The 21250-nt window shown below is 42.9% G+C and overlaps 2 protein-coding genes across 6 annotated transcripts in view; both read right to left on the reverse strand.

The window, feature by feature from the left end:
- LOC115409065 (class I histocompatibility antigen, F10 alpha chain-like) overlaps window positions 1-21250 on the reverse strand; it is a 272574-nt gene that overhangs the window by 39485 nt on the left and 211839 nt on the right. The gene's annotated exons all lie outside the window — the stretch shown is intronic.
- The window catches only part of LOC115409077 (class I histocompatibility antigen, F10 alpha chain-like), a 37123-nt gene that overhangs the window by 4715 nt on the left and 11158 nt on the right, over window positions 1-21250 (reverse strand). The window contains exon 2 of the mRNA XM_030120070.1: window positions 15710-15976. Coding sequence (XP_029975930.1) covers window positions 15710-15976 — 267 coding nt within the window. The remainder of the gene's footprint in view (window positions 1-15709; window positions 15977-21250) is intronic.

A 21250-nucleotide genomic window follows, 5' to 3' on the forward strand; every position in this document is an offset into this window, starting at 1 on the left:
CCACGGACACACTATGCACCATTAGAAAGCTTAAATTCTCATGAATCCGCTGGTATAAACCACTTTCAGATGTGATTACCACAGCGGGTAGTATAAACACATTTGTCCAACAAACAGCAAATAACATAAACAGCGCAACTCACCTTTGACAGCTCATAACTGATCACAGATTATCCATAATCCAGATAATCCAGCAAAAACTGCCACAGTCCAAACATATGCATCCAGGCAAAGCTAGAAAGTATAGCCTTTTGTCCAAAACATGTCTTGAAATAAGCAAATAATCCAGAATTAGACGCGCCACCACGCGCGCACCCAGCACTTCTCTCCGCGTGTGCGTCCTATAATAATCCATACTTTTATCAGATACTTTTATCCAGACCTTTCTCACTCGCACTGAAGATATCCAATATGGCGAGTGAACGGTTTTTGTTGCTTATTCATCATATTTCAACCAATCAAGTGACTCATCCCTTTCCTCCGATGGCTAACCAGCCAACCGTTGCTGAGACTGATGGACCTCGTCCTCGATCGATGAATCGATGAATTCTGAGCCAATCACGTTGGAGGAAACGTTTGACTGACAGGGCTGGTAGCCAATGAGCTTGCTGGATAACCCGACAGTGGGGTTTTGGGACTTCTGACAGTCTACTGAGGGCTGAAAAATGTGTTTTTTTCTGTTCCTCTCAATCTGAGTGCCTTATCCCACACTGAAGCCTACCTGAAGTGATTTTTTGAGTACTTTATGAGTTTTTGGAGTGAAAATACTGTAAAAATGGGCTAAAAACCAACATATACCATTGTACAGAGGGCATCCAGGGGGTATACAGAGGATGTCCAAAATTGACCCCGCCGGGGCATAGCAGTACAAATACATGTGTGAAGCACTCATTTCTTGTAGTACTGCTCTGACATTTTGACCTGAACTATGTAAGACCACAGGCTTTAGCAAAATTGTGTTTTCAAGCTATTTCAGTGCTTCCACACTTATTTCCAGGTGTTTTATGAGGGAAAAAATTCAGGCGAGAATCAAATTCATCCTAATTCAGTGTGCTGCAACATAAATAAATCTGTGCCAGTAGCACCTAGAGTAATTCTGACTGCACTGGGTGAAAATACAGGTTGTCAGCTTTCAAATGAGACCCCAACCATGCATGTACTCCAAACAGTTCAAGAACAGCATTCAGTTTACTTTGGGTACGTCTTCAGTTGAACTTTTAGACGAAAATGGCCCCGAGCTTAAAGGGCTAATAAATACCGTATTGGCCCGAATATAAGACGACTGCGATTATAGCAGGACCCCTATTTTTCAAAGATCATTTTGTGAAAAAAAAAAAAAAATGCTGAACACAGTAAAGTCGCTCATAAAACAACTTTTTATTATACAATTATTATAAACTCAAAAACTCACAACTGAGATAACATTTCACGAGATATAAAATTAAAAAAATGTATTCTCATTCTCAAAATAAGAAACAATAAGCAACAAATAAGAAGCCTCAAGGGGTCAAAACTGCATAAATGATGTAAATAACCTTCCAGTGCCTTCAGCTGAATCAGGCTCTGGTGGTGGACATTCCGTCTGTCCGTTTTTCAGAGACGTATTCACTCACCATTCTATCAGTCTCTCTGAAGCGTCGCTCTTGGGACCACGGAAAGCTTTTCTCATCGTGTTAGCATCTGTAGGCGTTTTTTCTCTGCTCTACATCGGACGAGGCTCTGCTCCACCAGATCTCCTGGCGGCTTGGCAGTTGTTTGATGACTCTGCTGCGTTGATCACCATCAGTTTAAAGTTGGTATCATAACTTCGCCTCTGTTGTTTGCTCAGTTGTCCAGCGTTCAGCCCCTTTGTTCCAGATGATCCGCCATTTTTCATCAGATCATTTGATCTCATTTAATCGCTCCACTTGCTGTCTGGTCAGTGATACTTTGGCTCCATCTAGCGGCGCGGATGGGTATTGACCAACTACCGTAAGTCCGCGATTATAACACGACCCCACTTTTGAGGATGCAATTTCTGGAAAAAAACATCGTCTTATATTCGGGCCAATACGGTACTTGAAGTGTAACACTGAAAATATTACTCTACTGTAATTAACTCAAATTTAGTTAACAATATCATCAGAACAATTCACAAAAATAAAACATTGCATTGGGACAGTTATTGCAATTTTTCTGATGGTTTTCTGTATCATTAAATGCAGGTTATATGATGTTTCTACTTATTTTTCTTAATATGAACATATAATTTATTTCCCATCCACACCAACAACTTCTGCAACTTTTTTTTCACGCCTCATCCTATCTTTGGTTGTCCTTATAAAAGGCATGTGACGGGTCATAAAGTATTTTTTGATTTTGCACCTCCACAATCAAACGCTCCTCCTCCATAGTGCTGCCCCGATGACGTTTTCCAGGTGCACAGACGGTTTATTTTATTTTGAAAAATCTCTGGATGTTTTATTTTGTGTTTGTGCTCGACTTCCTCTCCCGCACGATATTCTGTGTGCTGAATTGCTGCGCCGTGGTCCGGCATCTGGCAAAAATAGAAGATCTGCGTATCTTCGCCGTATGGAGGCGGGCGGAGCAGAGACGCAGCCGTACCGCGGCCGTACCGCGGCTGTAGCGCGGCCGTACCGCAGCCGTACCGTGGCCGTACCGTGGCCGTACCGCGGCCGTAGCGCGGCCGTAGCGCGGCTGTAGCGCGGCCGTAGCGCGGCCGTAGCGCGGCCGTAGCGCGGCCGTACCGCGGCCGTAGCGCGGCCGTAGCGCGGCCGTACCGCGGCCGTACCGCGGCCGTACCGCAGACAGTGGGAGTTCACGCATTGCTTTTAATGGAAACATATCGGCTCCGCTGCTGCAGCGTGTCAATATCTGTTTTCCAGATTGCCTTATAGTTTTGTCTAATGGGTATCAGTTCCCCTTACATTTTTGAATATCATTTTTTGTGAAACAATAAAATCAAGATAATCTTTTTTCTTCAACTCAATCTCCTCTCCATTTGTTCTGTGTCTGCTATAGCTCACCCAGCAGAGCCAGAGTAATTCAGACAATAGGAAATGTTGAGGTCACTATAGGTGTGACGAGGTTTATTTTGGGGGGGTGGGTATCCACATTCTCGTAATAAACCTCGTCCTCCTGGGCCTGGGCTCTCGGCTCTGCCTGCCCTGGGTGTCCAGTGCCCGGCGGGGTCAGCACCTGCTGGTTTTGGCTCCCTAGGGGCCGGGGGTCGGATGTCTGTTTGTGGGGGTGGCTGGGATCTGGGATGGCCCCCGGTTGTCTGGGCTCTGCGGGCCTCTCCGGCCTGCTTCTAGTCTTCTCAGAGGTCATATTTTCAAGATCATTGTCATATTTGCATGATCACGCTGATCTTCAATCACTCTGTGTCTGTTATAGGGATGTCATGCATCACGTGAATAAGCGTGTCTGGGTCCAGAGCGGCACGCTAAGATTGAGTTATTTTCCCTAAAGTTGCTTGTCTTTTTTTCCATTTCTTCAGTTTAAGTAATGGAGGCTGCAGTGGAAGTTATTTTGGAGAACATGCATGGTAGTAAGAAACATTTTTCAGCAACTTCTTACAATTCTACAGTTCTACAATTTCATTTAGCAGACGCTTTTGTCCAAAGCGACGTACAACACAAGCAAGAATACAGATATAAGGAAAAATCTTTAGTAAGTGCAAAAAGTGCTGCAAGTGTGATTGGTCATAGGAGTTTCCATTAAGTTGCAGAATAAGTGCCCCCCCCTCCATTTTTTTTTCTGAACTTAGTCAGTGCTAAATAAGTGCTGGGTTTTAGACCACCTGACTAATTCTATCCCTAAGGTGCAGTCGGATTAAGCGCCTAGGTGTTCTCTGAGCAGTTGCATCTTCAATTGTCTCCTAAAAGTACAAAGGGACTCAGAACGCACAGACTTTGGTAGTATGTTCCACCATTTGGGAACAACAGAGGTGAAGAGTCTGGCTAGAGATTTAGAGCCGTGCTGGTCTGGAAGCCCAAGTTTCATACAAACGCCCTGACGGCTCGTCGTACTGGGAACGTTGGCCAGAGGAAAAATGCAGTCTGGTAAGTTGACGAGGAATGACTGGAGCTTACACGTCTCATTTTTTACACTAAACCATTTTGCAGCCCTTATATTGTGAGATTGGAGGGAGACACAGAATTGTAAAAGTTAAGCTTACAACTTCCACAAAGATTCATTTGTTGATCCAGTGATTAAATTATGATGTATTTATGTATTAACTGTATGTTGACTGTCTTGATCATGAGCATGATTAGCAGCAGCATAATGCAACAAGGTATGAGTAGCTGTGTTTTAGCTGCTGTGCTTATGTATAATTAGGCTACAATTAAATTTCTTACATTATGGAGCCTGCTGTACATTAGCTATGGTGGAGATTCATCTTGTATTTAATTTTGGTGGCATGCACATTGTTTCAGCCACTGTAGCGCATGCTGGTGTCGCACCACTCTTCCTCTCTTGTACTTATTGGTGAACCAATTATTAATGATTTTATGTTTCCGTTGAATTCCTGAACCTGTTCTCCATAATGTAGACCAATGACCTAGGCCACAGTTATCACAAATCAACCATTTTCCCTTTCAACATTCAGGATCATAATTCTTCAGTCTTGTGATTGGGGCATCCTCCACAGGACCATCAGTACTGGACCAGATCCAGGGAAACCTCCATCTCACTGGTGCCGGTCGCTGTGACCTTGTTGTCTGGATTCAAGTAGCCCCGTTCCTCAAAACTCAAGTGAAAGACCCGAGTTGGGCCACCAACCTGGAAGCATTGAGAAATTTTTACCCAAAGTTTTAGAACGTTTATAAAGTCGTGTGTGCATGTTTTCCTGTGATTGTTGCTTTTCTTTATAAATGGCTGAAATAGAGTTCCATTAATTCATTCATTAACAAACATGTAGCACTGAAAACGGTTACAAGGATATTGCAGTGTATTTAAACAGAAGGGATTAAATCGAACCCCAGTTACATTCATGAAACTTAGAAGAGAGTGGGTTGCTCAGCAGTACAGCTCGTCATATAAAAATTGAAGGAAAAGAACCAAATGAGGACTGTCCAAATTTCTTTAAAAACATTGCATCACTGATAGGAAAAAAAGGAGAGGGAATAATCCTTATGGGGAGGGATTTTAATTGTGTTTTAAGAGCATCTGTATACAGGCTCCCTGCTAGTATTGGAGAGCAAATGAACGTCATTTAAATAATGAAGTGATTCAACAAGACATTAGAAAGGGCCATTCAGTTTAACAACAATAACACAGTACCACCGTCTATATTATTGGAGGGGGATTATTTAATCTTTTTCATATGTTATTTTTGCTGTGGAATGTTTATTTGTTTTCTACAATTATCTATTTATTGTTTGTGTTCCTTGTTTGTTGTTATTGTTTCGTTTTTCTGTTTGCACAATTATAAAAAAGGGTACCATCACTACAACCAATCTGCGTTCAGTCTTTTATTCTCCACTCCTAGACCAGAACCGAGTCTTCTGATTGGATCACAACCCAAAATTAAACAGTAACATGTAGGCTAGATGAGTACAGGGATGGCTGTGGTTTAGTAGGGAGCGAAGTTGTCTTGCAATCGGCAGGTTGTTGGTTTGACTCCTGTCTCCTCCAGTCTGCGGCGGTTTCTAAATAGAAATCAAGTCTATTTTTCTGCACGGACTTGAGCGGGCTGTGCGCGGCGTCCCGTTGAAACCAATGGCATAAACACACATCTCGTGTCAGCTCGGCTTTCTATGCAGCACTGAGCTCATGTCTGCCCACAAACTGGTCTCACAAGAGGCTTTTGCCAGGGTTCTGCTCCGTCTGTTTTTCCACGCGGCTTGGAGCGGGTCCCATTGAAAACAATGAAGACAGGTCCTAGTTGTCATATATGCAGATATTTGTTCTGTTTGAATTTACTATTCGGCGCAGTTGAGAGGAGTGCGCGTGTCTAGATATACATACCTAGAGATCTATATCTATAAGTCTATGCCGGAGCTACGGAAGCTGCATTGTGTTGTGTGCTTTTGACTCCAGATGTTGATGCACATTTCTGGATGCCTGCTCTTGGGGAAAAAACATCCTTTCGCTCCCGAAACGCCTCTGGAATTACTTCAAACATATTACACTAGTAGCCCGTTGCCGCGGACAACCCGCTCACGCAGACCGCACTGGTGAGAAAGGGACGCCTGAACACGCCGCTCCAGCACCCGCGCAGTGACCGCGTATGTGTGTGAATCAGGCCTTAGGGAGATTCCCCCCCCCCTGCTGACCGGCCCATGCCTCCCGAGGAAAAAAATGACATCCATGAGGTCGTGCATTGTGTTATTGTGGTGCCGCAGGGAATGCTACTAATGTGAGCCGTCGGCTTGGGGGTGGGCGGGGGGGGTGCTTCCGCAGCTAACGCAGCTGCCGGTGTTTGACCATCGGAGAGTTTTTTTTTTTCTCCTCTCCGTTGTCCGGGCGCTGCACAATTTCTTGCAGGCGGGGCGCCCGGACTGAAAAGGTCTGGTGGAAACTCTGCCTGCAGTGTTTGAGTCCGTGTCCACGGCGGCCATGTTCTTCCTGTCCAGCAACGCGCATACAGCGTCATTTTACGTCACATCCCTATGATTGCGTCAGAAATTCGGACCCCGAACAGCGACAAATTCTGTGGCACACAGTCTGTATAAGGCAGCAGACAGATACGCGGATTGGCCTGTTATATTAGGTTTTTTTTAATGCTTCATGACCCATTAGCATTGAATAAACTGGAAATGCATGTGTAGTTTTTCACAAATCTTGCCTTAAGTCCCTTTAACTTTATCACCATTATGATTATTATTGCTATTATCTATTAATAGTCACTATTATAATCAATATTGCTATTGTCATACTAAGACATTATATTATAATAAACTATATTTTAAATTACATCAATTTTGAGTACCGGTAATATTGATTTTCAAGATGATAAACACCATAAAAAGAAGAGCCTCGGATGCATTATAATTATCTTCATCTACAAACCCTGACATTATTTGACTTTGGCAGTTGTGTTATTGCTCATTCATTTGTTCTGATCATGACATCCAGCATCAGTGTCTCTCATCCAGATTTATTCTGGTCTTCTTCAAATTTTCTTCCCAGCATGTGCAGCATAATCCAATGAAGACCACTGGGAAAAATAAAAGCTACAATTTAACAATTGTAATCTGGAAAAAAAAAAAATATATATCTGGTTAGTTAATCCCAAAATGTATCAGAATGAATAATGTGGTGATTTGATTCACATCACGGGAGTTCACATCACCCCCATTGGCTCCCTGTCAAAATCCGGATCATTTTCAAGATTTTTCTGTTTACATTTAAAGCCATCCACAATCTCGGCTTGTTGCCGAAAAGGCATTTGATCAGGTAGAGAGGGATTATCTTTTTTATTTGCTTGGCAGATTTGGTTTTGGAATTAAAATTCATTGAACTTGTCATGCTCATGTACACTGGCCCAACAGCCTCAATCTATTCCAACAGTATCTCATCTGAGTACTTTTCTTTTCATAAAGGGACTAAACAAGGAGATCCAGTGAGTCCATTGCTCTTCATTTTAGCTAGAAGCTAATTTAAATAAAAGTGAATACTTCCCTATTAGTAGCAATGCGAGAGGATATCTCAATCTGCCATTTAAGTTGTCAGAGGATTCCTTTGCATATCTGGATGTAAAAGTCACCAAGTCTCATTGCAGTTTATTTAAAAGCACATTGTTACATTGTTACACAAGTTACATTGTTATTATTATCTGTTACTATTGGTATTTAAGGCTATTCCTTACCACTGTTGGTAAGCAATCAATGTCTCAATGTAATGTAATTATTGCCTAAGATCACATCTCCATATTCTATCTCTTGAGTCATTCGGTTACTAAAATATCTGGTGTATATTTGGATTTGCTTAACTGTTTTGAGTCCATTGCAATGATTGTGAGACCGTGGTAACTGCTTGAATTCAGGCTAACCACTTTTGAGTCGATTGTAATAATTTGAGTATATTGTAAATGGTTTAAGTCGGTTGTTGCTGAATGTTCAGGAAACGACATAAAAAATTGTGTGATGATTTTGCCAGAGAACAGGGGTGGGACTAAAACAAGTATTTCTTCTTCCTACTCCTTTTCAGGTATCATTCAGGAAGTTTTGATTATAAATGTGTCAATTTACTGTTAAATTGTATTGATATGGCCTGAAATAAATAAGAAACAAAAAGCAATCTTACTCCTTCATTTGAACAATGCAAACAAGATATTAAAAGATGGCCTGCTTTACCACTCTCTCTTGTTGAGAGAATCAATTCTGTAAAGATGATTAATATATCAAAGTTTCTTTATTTGTTTCAGGCATTACCTATTTTTATACCACAATCCTTTTTCAAGGTATTTAATCAAATGATTTCCTCCTTTATATGGAATAATAAGTCAGCCTGCATAAGAAAAGAATTTATGGAAAGACTGAAAGCTGTAGGTGGTCTTTCACTTCCGAATTTGCGCACATACTCGTATTATTGGACTGTGAACTTTAATGCTGTATCTCTGTGGTTAAAAGTTTGGAATGATCAGATTCCTGCATGGTTTCAGATTGAACAGTTCACATGTAGCCCACACTTACTCCCTGCGTTACTGTGTCCATCTTTACCACCATTAGTTAATAATATTAAGGATAATACAATTGTTGCTCAGTCGTTACAAATCATTAAAGTCCGAGTAAAGCAGAAATAAATTTGTGTTATGAGTTTGTCACACTGCATAAACATGTGTCATTAACCACTGAGCCAAATTTGAATGATTAAAAAACTTGCTAAGTATATAAAATACGGTCTCAAAATCATGGAAAAACAAGCACTTCTCTCTAGGGTGACCACCTGCTAATGAGCCCAATGGGGGACAAGGGGTATGATTCTGAGGGACAATGTGGGACACCACCCAGTGTGGCGGCGCCCCCACCCAGCGGGCAGACTCACTCACTGATACCGGTTTACCAAGTTCCAGCAGATCCCACTTTACACTTTACCACTTTGGTATATTAATGTTAATTCTTGTTGCCCTGTTCCCCTAACAGATGTCATTGCTGCTGTGTGCTCATAATAATCCAACCTTGTTAATGAGCCTTTAGCTTTCAATGTGTTTTGTTTTTCCCAGATTCTTCGACCTGTTGACTCCAAATCACTTGTGAATCGCATTACTACAGTGTCTGATTCAGACACGCCTTTTTGTTTTAGCTTTTGATACTTTCAATCATTTGCATTGATATTTGTATGAAAAATACAGTATTTTAGCTCAATAACTCCCAGGTTATTTGATATACTGAATCCAAATCTCTTGCGAATCACATTACGGCACTGACTGGTTCAGAAACACCTCTTTGTTTGCTCTGACAATGTTCCGAATAATTTTTATTAATATTATTATGAAAAAAAGAGTTTTTTCCCAATAGCTCGCAGGTTATTTAACCTATTTACTCCAAATCACTGGTGAATCCCTTGACTGTAGTGTCTCTTTCAAACACAGCTCTTTGTTTTAGCTTTAAAGCTAGGGTTGGCAATCTTGGAAAACTAGCATGTAGCATGAATGTAGCATCTCCCCAAGGCTCCGCCCAGCTCCCACCCCATTGGAGGAGCTCCGTTGGGAGCGGAGACGCAGAGACGTTCCGCGGTGCGCGCAGCACTTCCGCGTCCAGTGCGTCCCTGCCGTAACCTGTCCTCAGCGCTTCGTTTCTTCGTTTTTCTTTATTTGCACTACGCCAAGTTATGGCGCACTCACCGGTAAGTAAAGCCCCAAACATTCTTCTCCGCCATTCTGCAACGACGCTCCGTCCTTCTACGAGCGCACTGAATCAGGGTCAGTGCACGCCATTGACATGTACGCGCAGGGGGCAGGTCGAACGACGAAGGGATTTGATTGGTTTAAAAAAAGGTGTCCCGTCAAGACGATTGGTTGCTGTTTTTCCTGTTTTACTCCTGCTGTAGATAGCGGATATTTTCCAAACTACTTTAAGAACACGCTATGAATTGTTTCCCATCGGGTCATAAAGATCATTTTAACCAGTATTTAAAAAAATGTATCTCATTCAAATCGCCAACCCTAGCTTTAAATACTGCAGACATTTTATATTAATATTTGTAAGAGAAATAAAGTATTTTAGCTCAATATCTCCCAGTTCATTTGACCGACTGACTGAAAATCAGCAATAGCACCGGCTTTCCTTCATTTACTTTGTTGATCAGTTTTTTGGGCGGCTGTGGATCAGTGGGGAGAGCAGTCGTCTGACAATCGGGATGTTGTTAGTTCGATTCCCATCTCCCCCTGTCTGCATGTCGAAGTGTCCTTGGGCAAGACACTGAACCCTGCATTGCCCCCGGTGGATGGTCTGAGCACCTTGCATGGCAGCCGCCTCTGCCGGTGTGTGAATGGGTGTGTGAATGGGTGAATGTGATAATACAGTGTAAAGCGCTTTGGTCTCTGCTAATGCAGATGAAAAAGCGCTACGTAAGTGTAGTCCATTCACCATTTGTTTATTTTATCAACAGTATTCATAAGGTGAGTGTGATCCACGGTACTTGACATTTGTTTTGCAACCCTCTCGTTTTCGCTTTTACCATAATGCGTGAAATATGTGCGCACCGCTAAACAACATGTCGACTCACTTTGCTGTTTGTCAGAGCGCCGGCTGGCTTGACCGCAGTTCTTCACTATTAGGGGTCTGTGTGGCAAGTGCGGAGAGCAAGATTTTTTGAGCAGGCATTGATGATGCGGGACACAGTCTCAATTTGTGGGACACATGAAATGGGCTTCAAACACTGTACGTGCAGGCGCTAGGCGGGACGGGTGGTCACCCTACTTCTCTCTGCTGTGAAATGCTATGGGCGTGTCAGCCTCGCACGCAACGTGGGCGGGGCTGACACTGCGGTTCTCCGCCGGGGAGCAGAGAACCAGGACCTCCCGCTGAGGAGAGGGCTCCAGGACCCGTACGTGTCCCCGGTGGAGAAGCACTGCGTGCCGGCTGCGGAGCTCCGCTCCGCCCAGGAGCGGAGATCTGGAGCTCTCCTGCTGACGGGAGAGCTCCAGCAGCTGCGCCGCGACCGCGCGCAAGCCCCTCGGCCCGCACGCAGTGCTTCTCTGCCGGCTTGGAGACCTCCGGAGTCTCCTGCTGACAGCATCGTTACTCTGCACACTGTGGCACCCAGGAAAGATGCATGAGCGACGTGGAGGTGACATGCCTGGTTAGCTGACTGGCTGACTGGTTAGCTAGCTGCAAACTGTCCTCTGAAATGCTATCCGAGACTCAAAAGCTAGCGGGAAAACCACAGATGCAGTGTTGCCAACTTCCCAGTAAGAGAAGTCGCTATTGGCTGTCCTAAAAGTCGCTAGATGACGTCATCACCAAATTTGCATAATTGGCAATTTGCATGTAATTGTAATGGGCGCTGTAGGAGAGAGGAATAACATCGTGGGAGAAGCAAAAAGGGAGCTAAAAACACCCTAAATATGTTTAGAACTACAAATGAACTGACAAAAGTGTGACAGTGAAGAAACATTTAACATGTCCATCCCGCTCTGTGACCCAAGACAGGAGCAGCGGCGGATTTGCGTACACTTGATTCATTTGAAGTGTGGAGGAGCGGTGTGGGTCTCCTCTCTGCTCTGACTGCAGCAGGGAGCACTACGTGACACTGACCGCTTGTGAGTGCTTTTGGACGGGGGAGGGGCTCACGCAGCACCCGCTGCTCATTGAGGACAGCAACGAGACGTCCTGTCACGTCTCCAGAGCGCCAGAAAAAGTCGCTAAATTTGTCGCTAGTCGCTTTAAAAAAAAAAAAAAAGGTCGCTAGAGGGGTTGGAAAACTCGCTAAATATAGCGACAAAGTCGCTAAGTTGGCAACACTGCACCGATGCTAATGTGCTAGATGCATTTATATCGCTCAGCATCCGGGGGGTGGGTTTATGCCAACGAGGGCCGCGTTACGTAACGCAGCCCTGATTTCTGACCCGCCCATTAAATCCTGAACACAGAAGCGCTGAAAAAAGTCTGTGAAGTCTACCTCCAAAATTAAATTATTAATAGACGAATGGCCTTTATATGTTGTAAAGAAATACATTTATGACCTATTTAAGGTGTTTAGAAGAAAATGGCTGATTTTGCTTTACTCAAATCAAATCAAATCAAATCAGATTTTATTTATATAGCACTTTTCATATTAATAAAAACAACGCAAAGTGCTGAACATTAAAAACAGTCATAAAAACAAAAAGAATAAAAACCGCGCCATCAAACAGTATGCACCACACACACACTCACACATTCACACTCACACTCACACTCTACCATTAATTCGCACAGAACAGAGGAGACATGGCATGGCACCGAGCATCTTAGGGAAAACGCCACCAGTGGGGCCCCCCACACCAAGGGAAGTCGAGGGTCAATTAAAACTGGGGCTCCAGCGCCCGACCCCCGACCCCGACAGACCAAGGGAACCCGCACACCAAAGTGTGGAGCCCCCAGGCCAGCCAGGTTTAGTTTTCAGACTATTTCTATCCATTCACCGATAATGTATAATCATCTTTTTCAACAATCTTTATTGGACAGTGTCTTCAACATTTGACATGAAAAGGGCATTCATAGTATTGAGGATCTGTATTTCATTGGCACTTTTGCTAGCTTTGATCAATTATCTAGAAAATTCGGTCTAACCAATGATCATTTTTTTTCCACACTTGCAAATTAGAAATTTCATACAAAAAAAGTTTGCAAATTTTTCTGCTGTTCCTTCTCCTTGTTTGGACTCCCTATTAAAGGTCAACATGTGGGATAAGAGTCAAATATCATTTATTTATTCTCATATTATGGATTGCTGCAATTGCTCTATTTCACAAATTCGAGAAAAGTGGGAAAATGACTCGGGAGTCCTGTTGTCTGATCAAGAATGGGATATGGCTGTCACCAGAGTTCACGCTTCTTCCATAAGTTCTAGACATGCTTTAATACATGTCTAGAATCTGTTACACAGATTCTATTTCCCAAAAGCTAAACTACCAAGGATATTTCAGAATATAGATCCATTGTGTAATAGATGTAAACAGACCCCAGCTACCTCTTCTCATATGTTCTGGTCTTCTTCCAAATTTGCCCCTATGTGGTCATCCCTTTTTGAAGTTATTTCTAGTGTGTATGCTTATAACATCTCACCTTCTCCCTTGGTTGCTGTTTTTGGTTTATTTTTCTGACCTTACTGGATCTGTTCCCCCTGCTCATTTACAGAGGGTTATTGCCTTTTCCTCTTTATTAGCCAGACGCTTGATTCTTTTTAAATGGAAGGATGTCACTCTTCCATCACATCATCACTGGATGAAAGACATTATGTTGAACTTAAAGCTGGAAAAGATCAGATACGAGGGCGTACCCAAAAGAAACCGGAATGTGGTCATAAAATACTAATAATAATGAGTTTTGACTCCTGGCCGTCAGATGTGCTGCAGGTAAGCCTCGTGCATATCTGTGAAAAATTTGAGATCCCAGAGTTACACTGACGTCTGTCGCATGCTATTTATAGTAACAGAGTGCCGCCCCCCCTCTGCGATTTTTCCAAAATGGCGACATTGACTGGCAAGCCAGAGCAGCGTGTAAACATTAAATTCTGCTTTTTGCTGGAAAAACAGCAGCAGAAACACTCAGCTTGTTGCAGCAAGCCTACAAGGATGATGCTCTGGGGAAGACTCAGGTCCATGAGTGGTTCGGGTGGTTTAAAAAGGGCCAGATGTCGGCGCGTCAGGTCCGCTCAGCCGTGAAAACAATGCTGAGCTGCTTCTTGGCTGTCCAGGGTATCGTCCACAGCGAGTCCGTCCCTCCAGGTCAGACTGTAAATCAGGACTACTACATGAAGTCCTCAGACGCTCCGTGAGGATGTGAGGAGGAAGCAGAGCGGAGTGGCGGAGTGGAGCCGGTTGATCCACCACCACAGAGCGCCAGCGGACACGGCGCTGCGCCTCACGCAGTTTCTGGAGAAGAATAAGATGAATCTCCTCTCCCATCCGCCTGATTCGCCAGATGTAGCCTCCAGTGACTTTTTCTTGTTCCTCAAGTTAAAGAAAGAGCTGAAGGGACGGCGGTTTGCAGATGTGGAGGAGGTGACAGAAAAAGAGCAGCAGGTCCTTTAAGGCACAATTACGCACGAGTTTGCCAACGCATTGGTGAAGTGGGAGACACGGCTGGAGCGCTGCATTAATGCGGATGGAGATTATTTTGAAGGCGACGGTGGTGTTTTATTTTGAAATGTAAGAAATAAAAAGTTATAATCAAATTCCGGTTTCATTTGGCTACGCCCTCGTATACCCTCACTGGTCACATCAGCAAATTCCACAAAACCTGGGACCCTCTAATAACTTATGTGAATAGTTTATCTGGTCTAGAACTGGATCTCTGAATGTTTACACCTGCCCTTGGACAGTCCTGTGATCAGGAATGTTGGGTGCACTTGTTTTTCTTTTTTGTGGCGTTTGTTTTGTTTTCTTTCTCTTTCTGTCTTTTTTTGTCTGTCTATTGTGTTTGATTTTGGGTATGATTTGATTTTTTGTGTGGGGATTGTCTGTTTTTGTACAACAGAGAGAATGATTGTTTTATACTGTGATTGGAAAATTACAAATAAAGAGTTCAAAACAAACGAACAAAAAAAAACATTAAGGCGAAGCCCTTACCTCCGTCCACTTTCATGCACTGCTGCTTCTCTGAGCTCCAAGATGGCGGCACGTAGCCATGTCTCTCGACACGCAACGAGATATTGACATATATGATGTCTGTGTTCCAAACTGCTTCTCCTCTTCCTTTTGTTTTGGTGGATCACACACAGCTTTAAGGTGCATAACACCACCTACTGTACAGGAGTGTGCAGTATCACATCACATCATGTACCGCTTTAGTTTCCCAAACTACGGCGCGAGACGAGATTCACAAAACGTGCGTGGTTTAATCACACGTTAAATAAATTAGTGGTGTCAATAGGAATTTGAATTAAGTCGTTATTGTCGTGCTAATTTTGACAGCTCTAATATTTGCAAATCATAAGACTCGGAAAAGATTAGAAATGAATCAACAAACATAGAAAAACTTTTCATCGGGTTGCTTGAAATTGATGATGTAATGAAAAAATAAGTGTCACTGATGTACAAAAAAATGGCTGACTGATATGTCAGATAATGCACATCATATAAAACAGAAATGAGAATTGGAGCTAAACGTCATTTTGACTATATTCTTTGGGGGAATATCTGCTTTGGATGTCATCATAGGGTGGGGAGTCAAATTTGGAAAGAACTGAAAAATGAAAATAAGGTTCTTCAAGACTACATTAAAGTCTTTTCTGTCTGAAAGCAGCACAAGTAAGAAATATTGGAGAAACTGTGGACTGGTGGGTGACCAGGGATTGTCCCATCATCCAAATCTTTTGGAAGGACATTCCAAAAAAAATACTTGAGAATCAACTGAACTTGAGCCTCACTTGGGACCTAGTAAATGGGCTGACAGCTGATCACCGTGATTGGGCAGAAATTTATTGGGATCATTAAGTTCGATGACATGATCACTCAGCCCTCGGTCAGTGTGTGTGTGTGTGTGTGTGTGTGTGTGTGTGTGTGTGTGTGTGTGTGTGTAGGATCAGGAAAAAAGACAAAGTTCAAACAAACCTCCACTTTGGTTGAAGAGCTGCTTCATGATCTCAATGTTTCCTTTGACAAATTGTTGAATTCCCATGGAGAGCTCAGTGTATCTAACAAAGTATGTTGGAAAATATTCTGCGATTGTCTTAATCCAGTCCAGTTTGGAAACTAATTTCTTGTTGTTGCTGTCATAGTGCGCAATCTGAACATCATCCACCAATCCAACGATCACAAACTCTGGAAAGTTTGTAACTTGAGATGATCCAGTGATCAAAATCTTCAGAGAGTGAATTTCTGGAAGAAAGAGGAGAGATGAAATCAATCAATAATCGTAACTGATAATATGTTGTATATAATATGAATAATAATTATACAATCAATAACATTGACAGTCCAGGCTGATTGGATATTTGCTGTTTTCCCTCTGATCTGGCTGCTTCTTCCTTTTCAAAGTGTTGAATTGCTTTAAAGGGGAAATATTAGGCTTTTTTCACTTTGTGAAGAGTTTCTGATAGTAGTATCTGTTGCCATAGCCTCATTGTGACATTCAGATTTGAAACTGTCTGTTTCTTCCCTATCTTGCTGCACCACATTTTTTGAAAATGAAACTGAAACTGAGGCTGAAACGGTAGAGTTTGAGTCGGGTCCACTTATCCTGAACTAAGCGGATTTAACTCCTCCCCCTGACTGTGCCCCCACCATGTGTGTGTGAGAGAGTGGGCGTGGACAGATGCGTTAAAGTGGATACCGGGAAGCAGGCTCAGAAACAGCCTGTTCTGAGGAGGGCTCCTCAGAGCGACTATTTAGACCGCTGAAACTCCGAACAAAGGATGACTTTGGGGCGAACAAACTTAAATACTATGTTTTTGGGCTTCTGACGTGACTGAAAAATAGCATAATATATCCCTTTTTAAGCCTGAATCCATGAGATTCAAAGAGCATCTCTTCACTCTTTTCTTCACTTCATCTGGTTGGAAACACTTGATGAGACCAATCAAAGCTCACTTTCTTCTCACTGACAGGGCTCCAGACTGCGGCTACATGGTTGCTTTTCGCAACCAAAATTTGAGACAGTGCAAGTAAATATTTAATCTATTCTCTATCTATTAATCTATTCGCGCATGTGCGACCAGGAGAGTTGCTGATTTTTGTGAGTGTGTGTGTATTTTTTGTCGCTGACAAAGTTTTGCTCCACACTTCTGTCCAGTAATGCGCAAATGAGCTGGTTTGTCAACCGACTTCAACTCCAAAAGAAGAGGCAAGTAGACAAACACCAAAGAAGAAGAAGGCGGGCCAATGTGTGTGAGAGCAGAAGGAGAATGGTCATCATGATTGGTGTACTTGTGAAAAGAGCTTGAGAGAGGTCATGGGGTTATCGTGCGAATCTGCAAGTTTCATGTAACTCTTGTAAACAATGGCGAAGAGGACAATCGATTCTAACTTTCTCACCAGTAAACCTCGTGTTGCAGAGGAGAGAAATGCCGAAGAGCCTGACTCAGATTGTGAGGAAACGGCAGGGGTGAAAAAAGCCAGGAAATGATCTTTTTGCGAGGAGTGGCTGCATGAGGTCACCTGACTGAGGTATTTCAAGGACACAAATTCAATGAACTGTAAATTCTGCTGTCAATACCCACAACATGCTGGAAACACGAAATTTGCGAATCCCACTGGCACCACACAATTAAAACATGACACTCTGAGCAAACACAATGCCAGTCTGAAACATAAAATTTACCGAGATCTGTGCAATGAAAGTGCAACTCCACTCCTGGTTGCATTTCGAAGACAAGCGGCTGCTGGCCAGTGTGCCGAGGAGGCTGAATTGATTCTGAAGGTTAACACAGCCTGTTTCATTGCCAAGGAAGAGCTGCCTTTTACAAAATTAAAAGTTCAAATTGGTCTGCAAAGGAAGAACAGCGTAAAACTGAACCCAGCCTACAGTAATAACACAGCATGTGCACAGTTTGTTCGCATCATCGCAGAGAAACGGAAGACGTACAAGATGATTGAGGATGCACCTTATCTGTCAGTCATGACTGATGGGGACTCCGATGTTTCAACAAAGGAGCATGAAATCATATATGCAAGGATCCTGCAAAAAGGGAAACCAACAAATGTTTTGATAGACTGCATTCAGGTGCAACATGCACATGCTCAAGGTATGTTTTAAATCAAACTATATTTTAACTTGACATATGGTAATGATTTTGTTGTTAGGTGTGATGTAGGCTGGTTGTCTCTGGTCTACAGTAAACATTGAAGGAGCAATAAATAGTTGTGCACAACAGTCATAAAATGTGATTTCATTTTAAAGTGTATGTGATGCCATCAAAGAGGCCTTCCAGAAGCTAGGGACAGAAACAGAGTGATTACAGTTGCCATGGGAGCTGGTGCAGCTGTCAGTCTTGGGCATAAAGGAGGCGTTATAGTCCTTCTCCAAGCTGAGGCAGGAGCTTTTATTGTCCTATTTCATTGCATACCACATCGGTAGGTCAGGTGAATCTTCAGGCTAAAAGCAGGATATTAAGCAATGCACTGTATACTTAAATTTAAATTGAATCCGTTTCAGGTGCAGATTGGAGCTGGCAATGCTATCCGTGCAAAGGAAAATTCCCATGGTAGATAAGGTACTTTATTGGTCATTATACAGTGAATGTACAACAAAATTTTGTTCTCTGCATTTAACCCATCCATCGATGCCACTGAAGCATTCCGTATGGAGCAGTGGGCAGCTGCGGGGAGCGCCCGGGGACCCATCTCCAGATGTGGAGTCAGGTTAATGGTCAGAATCACCTGACTGGAGGATTGACCTATGGTGCATGTTATCGGTTGACGGGGGAAACCGGAGATCCCGGAGGAAACCCATCCAGACACGGGGAGGAACATGCAAACTCCACACAGAAAGGCCCGCGCAGTCCGGGGATTGAACCTGGGACATTCTTGTTGTGAGGCAAGAGCGCTAACCACTCAGCCACCGTGCTGCCAGATCATGTCTACAGTCTCCTCAACTGTGAGCAATTGGCGAGGAGCTGGGTGTGTGTGTGTGTGTGTGTGTGTGTGTGTGTGTGTGTGTGTGTGTGTGTGTGTGTGTGTGTGTGTGTGTGTGTGTGTGTGTGTGTGTGTGTTAATGTACTAGCTAGCGTCAGTGGAACATGCTGTTTTGCAAATTTAAACTGGGCCCTGCAAACCTTACTGAGACCTGGAGGAAAGGACAGAAACCTGCAGAGCCCTGGCCAGTTCAGAGCAGTTTACTTTCACATGGAGCATTTGACTGCATCATCCACCAATACTGACATCTCTGGGAGAGCAAGGAAGGTCTGCATTTGATTTCAAAATGATATGAAATTTGTGACATATACAAATTACTGGTATTGGTCAAGTGGTGAATTAGTGGTTATGTCTTGCAGCTCAAGAAGTTGTTGTGAGCTTTGTAGGTTTCTGTCACTTCTTGGCTGATTTGTTTGAGGTCATAAGCAAATTCAGCCTTCTTCAAAGAAATGATGCTGTTTTGCCTCAGGTAATGTTGAGATGTTAATAAGAATATTGTTTGACTTCATTAATTTAGAGTACCAAATACATCTAATCATTTGTTGTTTTTCTCCTTATTGTTGTCACGTCAAATGAAAATAATTTACAGCCTATGAACAGGACTGAGAATCTCATTGCATCTGTTGAGGCCATGTCAGTGAGATGCAAGCCAGGTGGTCGGCCAGCAGAATTACTTGCAGACCTTCAGACACAGAGAAGACAGCAAGAGGGTGATGGTGAGACTCATCTTTTGTACAAATATCAGGTGAGAAATTATTTTCACAATTTTAGCTTCTGAGTTGTCTTTTCTTTACTTTTGTCTTAACATTGAAATTGTGTGAATTCACGGGGTCAACATCAAAGAAGAACATGTTGGACTGGGAACAGATGGACTCATGGTGCAGGACCAGGAAGTGGACAACAGAATACAAAAATCTATAAAGAGAAAAACACAAATACTGAAAAAAAAGAGGAAATAATCACAAACTAGTAGGAGCTGCTGCAACAAGCCTCCACTGCGGCACCATCTTGAAGACAGTGAAAATGAGAGGAAATGTAAATATTTACTTTACTAGTTGATTTCAATGTGTGCCCCTAAATCTTCTGCATGTGCTCCCAAAATTTCGAGTGAGGAGCCACTGTAGTCTCGTGAACCAGACCCGCCCACTCCTCCTCATCCACATTTGGATTTGGAGTTAAGCTTAGTCTGGATAGGAGTCCATAGAAACTTCTTACAGGGGGTGTCGGTTACTCCTTTGACTGACAGCGCACTTCAGCCAATCAGCGCTTCAAAACAAATATGTCATCAAAATGCGTTCGCTTCTCTAAGGGTTAGCATTAGCTCATTAACTCTAGCTTCTCTACACGCAAAGACACGGGAAAACGTCTTTTCCTGTAAGAAACTCACCAGGCGCAGACTCTTGCTCTTGCTTGATTGTTGTAATTCTTGGTATTTTGGCTCTAACTTTACTTATTGGAGCTTTCAGACAATGGTTAAAGTTAAAGTCCGTAATCTCCGCTACGCGCAGTGATGGCGGCACTTCCGGTTTAGCTACCGGAATTCACCAAAAAAATTTGAAAACAAAAAGCGGCAACGCTGGTTGGCTCGGCCGTTCACAACCGAGTGAAATCCCCTTCTATGGGCTCTGACCCAGACTGAGCCCAACTCTGAAATCCAAACGTGGATGAGGAGTGGGGGGGGGGGGGGGGGGGGGGGGGCTGGTTTACGAGGCAAGAGCCACTGTGCTCAGAGTTAAAAAAGTTACTCTGGAGCCCTGATTCCATTATTGTTATTGTTTATCGAAACGATTCCTTATTGATTCTCTTATCGATTCTCATTGAGTGAGAAATGAAACAATACAAATGGGTGCTTGCATTAACTCTTTCATATCCTCATCCTGAAGAAAAAAATATCCATGTCATGAAAACTTTGCAAGCATTACAAGTAGCCCCGGTTTCATCTTTTCGTGTGAAATACAGCCAGACTCTGGAGCTTCTTTCCATTTTGAAAGCTCAAAACCAAATTACACCAGGCAGCTTGTGCGTGTCCGGTCTGGCTCCACAGCACTGTCACTCACACTGCCTCTGTGTGTCTGCTGTCTGCTGATGGAGGTTGCCAGATCTGCCCCAAATATAATGTTAAACCCGTCCAACAATAGAAAACCACCCAAATCTCCATCTTTGCAGAAAATGCATGTTAAAACCGTAAAAACTGGATTTGCATAATAATAAAAAAAAAAAGCACGTCACAATCCCACCCGTCGGGTTGAAAAGAACCCTGAAACCCACCCAAACTAACAACACAGAGCCGCTCCGGTCATAGAGCTATGTTTTGTGTAATTTGTGTCGTTTGACTTTCCTACAATGAGTAAGTACAACATTGTTCATTCTTCTAAAGCATATAATGATTAGATCGCGTTGTTTGATTTATATTCTACTAGAAGAATTACAAAAACAATGTTAAGGCAAAAACACGATGCAGATTTTATTTTGAAATCACATATTTTGGAACACGTATCTACTTTCCTTGAGGCACCTGAC

The sequence above is a fragment of the Salarias fasciatus genome, chromosome 22 (genome assembly GCF_902148845.1).
Source record: "Salarias fasciatus chromosome 22, fSalaFa1.1, whole genome shotgun sequence".
Taxonomy (NCBI): Eukaryota; Metazoa; Chordata; class Actinopteri; order Blenniiformes; family Blenniidae; genus Salarias; species Salarias fasciatus.